The sequence below is a fragment of the Perna viridis genome, chromosome 2 (genome assembly GCF_037379345.1).
Source record: "Perna viridis isolate PV_CMFRI_1.1 ecotype Kerala chromosome 2, ASM3737934v1, whole genome shotgun sequence".
Classification (NCBI taxonomy): Eukaryota; Metazoa; Mollusca; class Bivalvia; order Mytilida; family Mytilidae; genus Perna; species Perna viridis.
The window spans coordinates 61,338,034-61,349,969 of NC_142446.1; the positions used below are offsets into that span (position 1 = coordinate 61,338,034).

Here is an 11,936-nt window from a genome sequence, read left to right on the forward strand (position 1 = left end):
TTTTTTAATATTCTTTTTTTATAAGCTCATGTTTATGCAACTGCAAATAGTTGCTGTAACACACTTCTTAAAACTCAACAATTCACTTTGATGGATTATAAACAAACTTGTTATGTACAAGGTCACTTTAAAAATCTTTAATCCTATCAATTCTTAAGGTACTGGTCCCTTGTAAACTTTCTTATTGCAATAATGCGAGACTAAAATTGAAAAGAATTTAAAAACTGTTGTATGTTATTATTTTTGTTTTTTCAAATTATGTTCCTCTTGTGTTTCACGCCACCTAGGTTCTTAAGAAGTAGCAACCCTTTATTTTGAGTTTCTTGTTTCCATGGAAACAGTACCCTTTTCAAAAATGATAGTTAGCAAGAAGTTGAGGGAAACATTTATGAGACAACATCTCCTTCAATACAGTTTGGTAAACTACCAAGGAAAAAAAAAGAAGACATCATTCAAAAGTACAACTAACACCATATGATAAACACTTATTTTTACGTCCCATTAAAAAGTAGTTTACAATGTTCACAATAACCAACCATCATAAGTGGATACAAAAAAATTCACAAATAATACATATATTAACTAATAGAAAAAAAACAGATGTGGTGAAACGCAACTAATAAAGTGGCTTTATAGTTATTTAGAATCTAGAAGACAAAGGGTTGTTCTCATGGATGGAAAATCAACCATAGGCTCATTGTATGCTGGTGTACCACAAGGATCTGTATTAGGACCTCTTCTTTTTCTTGTATATGTTGATGACATATCTGATAGTATGATTGGGCTTTGTAGATTATTTGCAGATGACACTTCTATTGGTCATGTAGCCAATGATGAGGAGACACTTGTCAATATGACTAATATGGACTTAGAAAATATTTCTATTTGGTCTAGTGAATGGCTGGTAAAGCTAAATCCTGATAAAACTGACATTATGGTATTTAATACTTGCAACAAAGCTACTAATATTGTTTTTACATTTGATAATTCTATCATACAACCAGTCGAATCACATAAACATCTCGGCTTGGTATTTAGCTCTGATTGCAAATGGACAAATTATATAGATATTCCAATTTAGAGAGCTTCTAAGCAACTCAATGTATTACGTAAATTAAAATTTAAGCTGGATCGAGAATTCCTCGACAGGATCTACTTTACATTCATAAGACCGATTCTAAAATACTCGAGCGAAGTTTGGGATATTTGTGGATTAGTCAATTCAGATAGAATTGAGAAAATCCAACTTGAAGCAGCCAGAATAGTTACGGGTTTAACATCATATGCTAGTAGAGATTCACTTTATCGAGAGACTGGTTGGGAAACATTAAAAGATAGAAGAGAACAAAAGAAGCTTCTTTTGTCGTATACTATGATTAATGGACATTGTCCTGAATATTTATCAGATTTACTTCCCCCATTAGTATCGCAGATACCAGTGTATAACTTGCGCAATAACCGAAATTATAGCGTCCCTCCAACTAGACTTTCATTGTATCAACAGTCATTTTTGCCAGCTACATTGAGCCTATGGAACAATTTGGATATCTCCTTACGAGAATCACCTTCTTCTGATATATTTAAATTACGTTTAAAATTAAAATATCGTAATAACAATGCTATTAATAGGCCACCACCGTTTGACCTCATTGGTAAACGATTCATGAATTTGACTCATGCACGAATTAGAAATAAGTGTAGTGCTTTGAAAAACGACTTATTTAGAGCACATATTATTTTTGATAAAAGCTGTTCTTGTGGAGCTTTGACAGAAGACGCAGAACATTTTTTCTCGTCTGTCCAAATTTTACTGTGCAACGGAACATGCTTTTTCAAAATTTGACTGGTCTAGGAACAAATATTTGTCTCAACACTGAGTAATATAATGTCGTTACATTCAGCTCGTAGGGTATATCGTGAACACTACTTGTGTTTATTTTTATCATGTTCCACTGCAACATTGATGCATGTGTGTCTTGAAAAATTCAACTTATCACTTATTTAAACATAATACAATCAATTTGAGTAAATATTTTTCGATATCCCTGTCTAATTTTATTCATGCTTAATCCCCAGTGCATGCATCTATGTTTATGGGTCACTACATATTTGTTTGTCTCTATAGTAACTTTGTAAATAATACTATTTATTGTAAATGTCATAAGTATGTATCATTCAAATGTATATATTAGGAGAAGGCATCGATAAGTTGTACAACTTGTGTCTAATCCAATTGTCTTTGACAATAAAATATGTTTAAATTCAACTAATATGCACCAGCTTAAAACCTAAATACACAAAAAGCGGTCACTGAAAGTTCCCGACAACAAAAGTTATAAAATCCATGTTAACAGTACGATGACCATTCCAAAATAAAACTAAAAAAGTAAAATAACGACATAAAGGTATATTAATGACCAGCAAATCCTGACAAGACAGACGCATGCTATCTGTGGTGTGGTTAAAATAGTTTTATTAGGCCATAACAATCCCTTTTAAATGTAAGGTAAACTGAAACAACAAAGAAACACACTTTTAAAAATCCATCCAATTTTCTTCATTGAATACCTCAACATGCACCATACAAACAAAATATGGCACCCATTAAAAGCTAAAACCTAGCTCAGAACATATTAAAGAATGACAATACCAGCATTAGAAAAACCGGTCACATTTAATTCCAGTGGTACGGGTTTGGGAGAAGTAACGTCATGTACTAAGAAGTCAATATTTGATGTAGTGCAATACTAAAAAATAGCTTAGTTTTCACGTAGGGATGCAATTTTGGGTCGAATATTTCTAATTGTGAATACAAGGTTCAAAGATTAGACAATAACATAAAAATTGTATCCTTTACGAATAACTGTATTAAGGGCAGTTGATAAATCAATCGGATTTTGTTTGAAAGAATATGCTTATAGTTATAGACAATATTACCGTTAAAAACGCTAAAAAATGTTTTTAGAAGTATCACTGGTGCATTTTTAGCTCTGTTGCCTTCATCAAAAGCTCAATACAACACCATTTGTCATAAGAATTTAAAACAAATGTAACAAATAACCAACGCATTTTGCGCCTTTAGAAAAAATATTGCATGCTGACATCATGATTTTATCATACCATATGATCGCTTTTGGCAGAAGATCAGCATCTTATTTGACTAACAGTGAATACGGGTAACAATAAAAAGTATCTAACACTAATCCCATCCATAATCAAGTCAAATCCAAAACAAATCTGGCAAAATAGATATTACACCGCCGGAGCAGCTTGTACCGCAATGGTCTGACTTGGTACAGGCATTTCAAACGAATTAGGTTTTACAGAGCAATGAACCTTCCTATTTCATTGCGGCGTGAATATACTGGTGGTGATTAAATAGCTTTGCATGCTACTGCGAACACATCGTAATCAGATATTGACGTAATAAATATTTGGGTTAACAGATATAGAAAGTTTATCTACTTGATACGACGAACAATAACACATACATGTACATATTTATGACCATCAGATTTTAGTTTTCTGTTCATCACCATGGAGGAAAAAAGTCTATATTTCATAGTTGTATTTCACGTATTACTTTCAGTCTATGCAGCATCACCAGTCTCCAATTGCCTAGACTCTATATCTGCAGAGTACAAGTTAATCAACTTACCGGGAACTGGATGGGATAACCTGCTCAATGAAAACCGCGGGAAAGTTATTCATTATGAGTATTCCAAGTGCCAAACAACAGACGATGGCCTCTACCTTATACCAGATAATCTTTTCGTTTTACCACGAAAGTCAAGCAACGTAGATATTTTCTCCGAAATTTTTGATCACTGGTCAAATTATTCATCAACAACATCGAAGTCTATCAACGTCGGCGGAAGTATTGGAATACCTTGGATATTTTCAATACATGGCACCTATTCATCGGAATACCAACAAGTTAAAACACAGCAAGTGGGCGATAACTCCTTGACAGTTCGTGTTGGTGCGAGGTATGAAAAATATATTGCTCGACTTCAAAACGAATTCAGTCTCGATGATACATTTAAAGACCAGGTTTCCAGAATAGCAGAACATTTGGCATCAGAAAGAAAACACTCTGCTAAATATGAAAGTCAACTATTGATTCGAGACTTCGGAACGCATTTAATAACGGAAATAAGTGTTGGTGCCGCGATATATAAGTTAGAACAATTGAACAGAACGTCTATTCGAACAGGCGATCTAACCAGATCAGACATAGCCAAGTCTGCCGGATTTTCATTTTTTGGAAGTGGGATCGACTTTCACCATGATTCTTCTTCAAGTGACACTAAACTCACATCGTACCTCGGATTACGCACACATTCGTCAGTTAAATCGCATGGCGGACCAATGTTTAAACCAGTCAACTTTAGCATCAATGAATGGGTTGACTCTATTGGCAATGATACTGTTGCCATTGATCGTTCTGGGGACCCTCTTAGCCTTGTTGTAAACATCAACAATTTCCCAGACCTTCCAGAATCACTCGTTAAACAGACAGCTTCTTTAATTGAAGAAACCATCGTTACTTACTACAAATACAATACAATCAAAGGATGCACTAATGTGAACTCTCCTAATTTTAATTTCTTAGCAAACGTCGATGACGGTACCTGCAATGACTCCGGTGCCAATCTTACTTTTGGTGGTATCTATCAAACATGCAATTATGAAGGCGACCTTTCCAAAAGCCTTTGCGACGATCAGACTATTGTTAACCCCAAAACTGGGTCGCAAACTTGTCCAGAGGGGTACGATTCTGTACCATTATTTGTCGGAAACATATCAAAAACCGAGGTAACTCAAGATTGTGAAGGCTATATGATATTTTGGAAGAAATGTCAAGACGTTCCCTATTTCGGTTCTGCAACCTATCAAACATTTTGGTGTGCAGCCGTCAAGAATAATGTACCAGATGATTCTGGATATTTGTTTGGCGGTTTATTCACTCCAACGTCATTGAATCTATTGACTAATTCGCCAGGATGTCCACAATCATTCAGACCGATACGCATTGCAACCGACATAAACATTTGTGTGAGCGACGATTTTTCAAATGGCGAAAAAAGTTCACTGCCATTTGGTGGATTCTTCAGTTGTCAACAAGGCAATCCTCTAGCAAGCACATATTATACACCAGGTCCGACCTCAAAAACCTGTCCAGAAGGTTACAGTCAACACATCGCCGCCATCGAAGAAGGATGCGAGATCAGTTACTGCACGAAGATGAGGTCATCTATATCTCCAATCCGCGTAAAGAGTCCACCTTTCATACGACCACGTATTGAAAGGAACGACAATTCAAGTTTTATTGTTGATATTGACGGTAAGAGTTGGACAAATATATTTTCTGTCCCTGAAAACTTTTCCGGCTTTAGTTGGTTAGTTCCGGGTTGGATTACATACGATGGAAAAAAATTAAATGTTAGTGAATTGTTAATAGAGAGGCAGCAGTATTTTAATAAACCCAAACCACAAATGTCACGGGCAACCAAAGCTTTAAATCAAGAGTGTTATAAACAAAGGACAATGAACACACACAAGGTTGGAAAGTTGGACAAGTCCGTATTTCAGATAGCCTTGCTTTCAGTTATATCTGTTATAACTACGATTATCTGTGTCATCATTGTTGTTGTAGTGGTGATGAGAGCCCACTCAAAACGTAGCAAAAAGCTGGAGTAAATGTAAATGATTTTAAAAACAGTTAACACATTTTTCTTTATAAGTAAAACTCCTTAATCGAAAGCTGAATGAATGATAAATAAAATACCTCTTTTGTTGAATACATTCATGTTACTACTTTAGGTATTTGAAACTTACAAAGATTTTCCATTACAACAAAAGTCGATCCCATACTACATGTCATATTCAATTCCATAAAAGTCTAGACACATTGTTCATGGTTGCTATATACTGTTGCCATCCATAAGCACGTATCTCGAGGTCACTTCCATCTAATGAGTCAGAGTTTCTGAAACAATTATCATTTCTGCTTGTGTGATTATTCCCTACTTGCGGAGCTCGGTATACAGCCATATTTTATCCTGTTTTTGCAGAGTTACCTCCCGTAAGAGCAGGTATAATTTCCAAGTCTGGCACGAGACCGCAATTAATTTTCAAGTGCATTTCAATATACACATTTGAGCAGATTAAAAAAATTCCACCTGCGCAAACTGAATAAAACTTCTCTGGCCTAAAGATATGTACAAACAGGATTTTATATATAAATTGTAGAAAATTTTACCATCATTTTCTGAAATTAATACATATAATTCGGAGATGGGGTAAACATGACAAATGAACTGAGTTAAATGTCCTAAATTTTAACCTTCTTCCACTAAACCAAATCACAACTTTCAGTCAGAATTGTTTAATGAAAAAAGGCCCATGTAATTTTAACCTACTTTCTACCAATTAGAGGCGAAACTTCAGCAAATAAGTTTCCAGTAAAAATATGAAAAAATGTGGAAAGTACCTACTACCGAAGTTGGAATTATATTCGTGTGCAGAAAAAGAGGTAACTCGAATGAAAATGGAATCCCCAGCAGACAAACACAGCGGTGTTTCTAAAATTTACAGGGTGTTTCATTTTGTTGGTAGGTTACATAAGGATGATTTTCATTTGTATCCTGGATAAAGAAAATTTATGGCAGGGTCAGTAGAACGAGAAATTCCCTTTTGACTATCGAGATTTTCTAAAGTATCGTCGATATCGGATGGAAAACCTTACGTGTTCCGAATAGACACCTGCTCCAAAGGGAGATAAATGTTGACAAACTGTTGGTCCGCAAGTCGGGAATATTTTTTGGCAGTCTGCCTTTGTATTTTAACAGGATGATTAATTTGAAAGAGTGAATAACCAAAATATGATCAAGAGTGCCAAAGAACGCCTCGATTTAACGAATGTACAGAACTTGTTCCGCGCATGAGTTAAATCTTATAGGGTGCACTTTCCAGTTACATTCAGGCGCACTGGTTCGCACACCAAGTTACCCCCGTCAAATTTGAACTTAAAATTAAAAGTTGAAATTTTGTGGATATATTGTTTAAATGTAGTTAAGCATTTACACATAGACAGATGTAATATATGTAATGGTAAACAGGTGTAATTTAAAGAAAGAATGGTATCCGGAACGTTTCAGTCCCCTGCCGTATTAGGTTCTCTCCTCAGCATCAGATGGCTGATTTGCGGGAGGATATTTCTGTCGATCAACGGTGACCAGAGGTCCCCGCCTAATCACGACCTCTTTTAATACGCCAAATATAGTTCGGTGCAAATGAAAATGAAAGTATGGAATAAGATAAACATTTCTGGTCGCCATTACTTTTTTCCCCGTGCAGGTCCGGGTGTTAAAAGAATAGGCCTGTAGCAGCGCTAAGCTTGTCGTAAAAGGCGACTAAATAGTGCTCAGAACCCTAGCCGGGGGCTAGGGCGCTCTGCACACAGAGCAACTGGGATGTGTGTCCCAGGTGGTGGAATGGGGTACCCCTGGCGTGTTACATGCTGGGGTTGTCAGGCTATAATACGGAAAACCTGACCGCAAACCATAGTGGTGCACCGTGTTGGGAAAGAAGCCACGTTCCTCGCACGTTAAAGAACCCTACTGTGGTATTCTCCCGGAGTAGGAACCATAGGGCTCCGCCACAGGAGGCTAAATTGCCCGACCCTACCCACCTCTCCCTATTTCCAGTGGCAATCAAAATTTGTCGACCCCATTGTCCTTGTGTCCCATCCCTTTTTCATTTCATCATCATTTCATGTTCATTTTATCATCAATTTCATGTTAATCGTCTGAATATAGCTGAAATATTGCTGCTCGGACGTTAAACCCCAACAAACAAACAAACAAACTTTCTATGTTAAATTCAGCTTTTTATAAGGCTCAATTTTTTTTACATCAGTATAGATGGTGCTAGAAGGGTATCTTTATGATGGTCACCCTTTACCTAAACTCTCATAAAAATATCAACATACCTTATGTGCCTTCTAAGAAAGAACGGTAAAATGAAATTAGACAGGTGCAGAAGTCACTAATTTTGTTTTGAAATTTAGCCATATTAAGGGGCCTAGAGTTTTTGTTCAGAATTGTTTTACCCTACAATGAATAAAGAAAATGAAGTTTTTAGAGTATTACTGATTCATTCAGCTTTCAGATGACACAAAGTTTGTATACCTCTACGAAACAAGGAGAGTGATAGGGTGCAATATCTGGACTACTTCGTTTCATTACGAACTATTTTCTTGTGCAGGCGCCTGGTTTCCGAAATAGTGGTATTACACCTATTACAGAAATAAATGTTCGAGTCTTCTGTTTTTCTTGTTTTATCTGTTGTAATAGAGCATTGTGATCACAATGGTATATAGAAAGTGTATTTTTTGGCGTATTTGATCACTCTGCGGGAATAAAACAATGCGCCCATACCCAATAGAACCTCTTTGGGAAATTGAAACTGAAACTTCATATCAATTTTTTATCTCTAATAGGCAAATATATTGTGTTTAACTCTCAAATATGGGTTCAGCTATGAAAAAGCAACTCAAAAGTATCAATTATATGCAAAGATGGCAAAATCAATACCAGATAAGTGTAAAAACTAAGAAATCTGTCCCAAAATTAGCGTGCCCTCCCCCCTTTTTTGACCAAAATACAAAAATCAGAATTATGGGTACTGGTGGGTAAATCTTTTGGTATTTGGCATGAAATATGTAAGTAAAGTGATATATAAGGATGCTTTAATAGTGTTTTAGATTAGAAATCTGACAAAAATATCAAATTTTACAGTTTTCACACTGTACAGACTTTCACCGCATTCTTTCCACAACAGCAAATTTTCAATATTTTAAGCAGTATCTCCATCAAAATAGTAATTTTGGTTAACATAAACACTCAACATGTACTTTACAGCACTATTTGCTGAGAGATAGCCTGAATAAATGAAAAATGAGAAATTTATACCTGCCATGAGACAAAAATTAAAGGTAAAATTTGAAAAATTGACCTACATACCAACTAAAACTGAAAATTTGACATTTTATTACAAACAGGCCCTCCTAGATCCTCATTTTAACTAACATTATACTATTACAAAGGATATTAATACAAAGTTAAGTCCTAACTATCAAGAATTGGGACTGTCAAATTGCACTCTAAAACATTATGCCAAGAAAGTTGTTTAGCTCACCAGGAGTTAAAAACAAGACTTAGCATGCACAATGACTAATAAATCTTCATATTGAAAGCTTGCAAAGTGATTTTAGGCAGAAATTGACACTTAAAAACCTAAACTTGAGAAAAATACCCAAAAATTTGAAATATGACTCCAAATTTATGAAATTTGAACAATCTTCATAATATGAGGTTGCTAACCAGAAAAAAAGAAGACAAGAAGACAAGAATGGTCTGTTGAGTATTCCTTAGGTGTCAAACACTTAAACTTTCCCCCAAAAGATGAAAGTTGAGTACTTTTATTTTTTTTGCAATATTCCTTATTGATAGGTGTAATACCACTATTTCTGGTCTCCATTACTTTCTATGTTAAATTCAGCTTTTTATAAGGCTCAAATATTTTTTTACATCAGTACAGATGGTGCTAGAGGAGTATCATTATGATGGTCACCCTTTACCTTAACTCTCATAAAAATATCAACATACCTTATTTGCCTTCTAAGAAAGAACGGTAAACTGAAAGTAGACAGGTGCAGAAATCACTACTTTCGCTTCGAAATTTAGCCATATCAAGGGGCCTAGAGTTCTCGTTCAGAACTGTTTTACCCTACACTGACTAAAGAAAATGAAGTTTTTAGAGAATTGCTGATTCATTTACCTTTCAGATGACACCAAGTTTGTATACCTCTACTAAACAAGGAGAATGATATGGTGCAATATTGGGACTACTTCGTGTCATTACGAACTACTTTCTTGCGCAGGTGACTGGTTTCCGAAATAGTGGTATTACACCATAACAGTGTACACATTATACATTATAAAATAATAATAATAACAACAAAATATGCAGATTATAGATAAGCAAAACAATATTGTTTTTACAGACAAACAGAAGCCATGTTTGTAGCTCAACGTTAAATATATTACTGAATGATTATGATATCATTTATTGGCTGATTTCGGAAGATTATCCTGTTAAGTGCAGCCCCATAGTTGGAGTTTACTTTCATAACATACATGGTTAATTTTGAATTTTTCATTAATTGCTTAATTGACTATAAAATATACAAATAGATTTTACATTCATTTACCAATGATCCATACGAAAATACACATTGATATTACATTGGGTTATCAATGGTCCCCTATAGCCACATACATATAGCTATAACACTAGGTTACCCATGGTCCCCAATAGGAGCATACATATATAGATAAAACAATGGTTGACCTTTGGTGCCCTATAGGAACATATATATAGATATAACACTGGGTTACCCATGGTACCCTATAGGAACATACATGCATACATATATATATATAGAGAGAGAGAGCATTGGGTGACCATTGGTCCCCCGTAGGAACATACATATAGATACATGTATAACCTTGGTTTACTCATGGTCCTCTATAGAAACACATAGATATAATACTGGTTATCCTTGGTACCCTATAGGAACAAACATTTCTATATATATAACACTAGGTTACCCATGATCCCCTATTTGAATATACATATAGATATAACATTGGATTGTCCATGGTCCCCTACAGGAACAAACATCTCAGAATGTGACGACTCTATTCGCTACACTGCTCCATCTGATCAGATTGATACAGGGAAAATAAAGTAAACGTATAGAAAGGTCTGAAAAACTCCCAACGATGTTAGAACTGCGGGACTCGAACTCGTACCGCTGACATCTATGGCAACACCGCCTGCACAAAGTCCAGCGCCCTAGACCACTCGGCCAGCTAGGCTATATTAAAATATAGCTTTCGCTGGCCGGGTCATTTCTCCTCGTAGGATTAATCTAGGGCTGTAACTTAGTACACGATGTATAGTAGTACGGGACAGTTCATTTAGATGTTATTATGTAGGATAGAGGATCAAATTAATGATGCATGTCACAACAAATCAATATTATACAAACGTCTCAGAACGTGACGTAATAATAACATCTAAATGTACTGTCCCGTACTACCATACACCGTGTACTAAGTTACAGCCCTAGATTGATCCGGTGGCGACGTAGCATTATTATGTTACAAATTGCGGAAAATAACGTTACTGTCTTTGGTTCATAAATAAAGATAATTGAAACTCAGAAATTATAGAAACTATTCACAACATTTTGGGGGCCGCAAAATGCAATTAAATTTCATGATTAATAAACACATTTAACTGTTCATATTTCAAGTGAAACTAATTTCACTATTGGTCGTGGTCCGGATTCTTGCTGTTCATCAGTGTAGGATCAATTCCTCAATGACTCCTAGCTTCCAGATCGGCCTCGGCGAATTATCCATTATCTGAACGATCGCAACGATTTTCACTTGTGCCTCGAATGTATTTTGTTCCCGATGGAACTCTCTGAGCAGTTAGGTATTCAGTCCTCCAGTGCTTGAAAAAGTGCTTTATTAATGTAATCTTGTGTTGTAAGAGTCTATTCGCGGGCACATTGTTTAGTTCACAAACATCCGCTTCGCTGTCGTCGCGTTTGATATTGCGCGTCCGTGCATTAGCTGAGACGTCGTTAATGGCTAGAGATCTCGGATATCTGCTGACACGTACGTTATCGGGCGGTCGTTGATCACACATTCTATTTCGCTAAGCACAGTTCGTAACACTTCGAATGTCACTTGTGATCTTCCCAGAACTTTTTTCATAGTTTTCAGGCCGATCAATCGCTCCCACCATCCCCCATACCAAGGGGCAGCTCGCGGTATAAACCTCCAGTTTACGGA

At 35.9% G+C, this 11,936-nt stretch overlaps 1 protein-coding gene across 1 annotated transcript; it reads left to right on the forward strand.

The window, feature by feature from the left end:
• Window positions 1-3,456: 3,456 nt before the first annotated feature.
• Window positions 3,457-8,331, forward strand: LOC148626340 (macrophage-expressed gene 1 protein-like). Its single transcript, XM_088570236.1, has one exon. It carries the CDS (start codon window positions 3,538-3,540, stop codon window positions 5,701-5,703), a length of 2,166 nt encoding a protein of 721 aa, XP_088426362.1. The 5' UTR covers window positions 3,457-3,537; the 3' UTR covers window positions 5,704-8,331.
• Window positions 8,332-11,936: the final 3,605 nt, after the last annotated feature.

What these genes read in the sequence shown, in the direction of transcription:
- LOC148626340 (XM_088570236.1), top strand. Translation starts at nt 3,538, where the DNA reads ATGGAGGAAAAAAGTCTATATTTCATAGTTGTATTTCACGTATTACTT.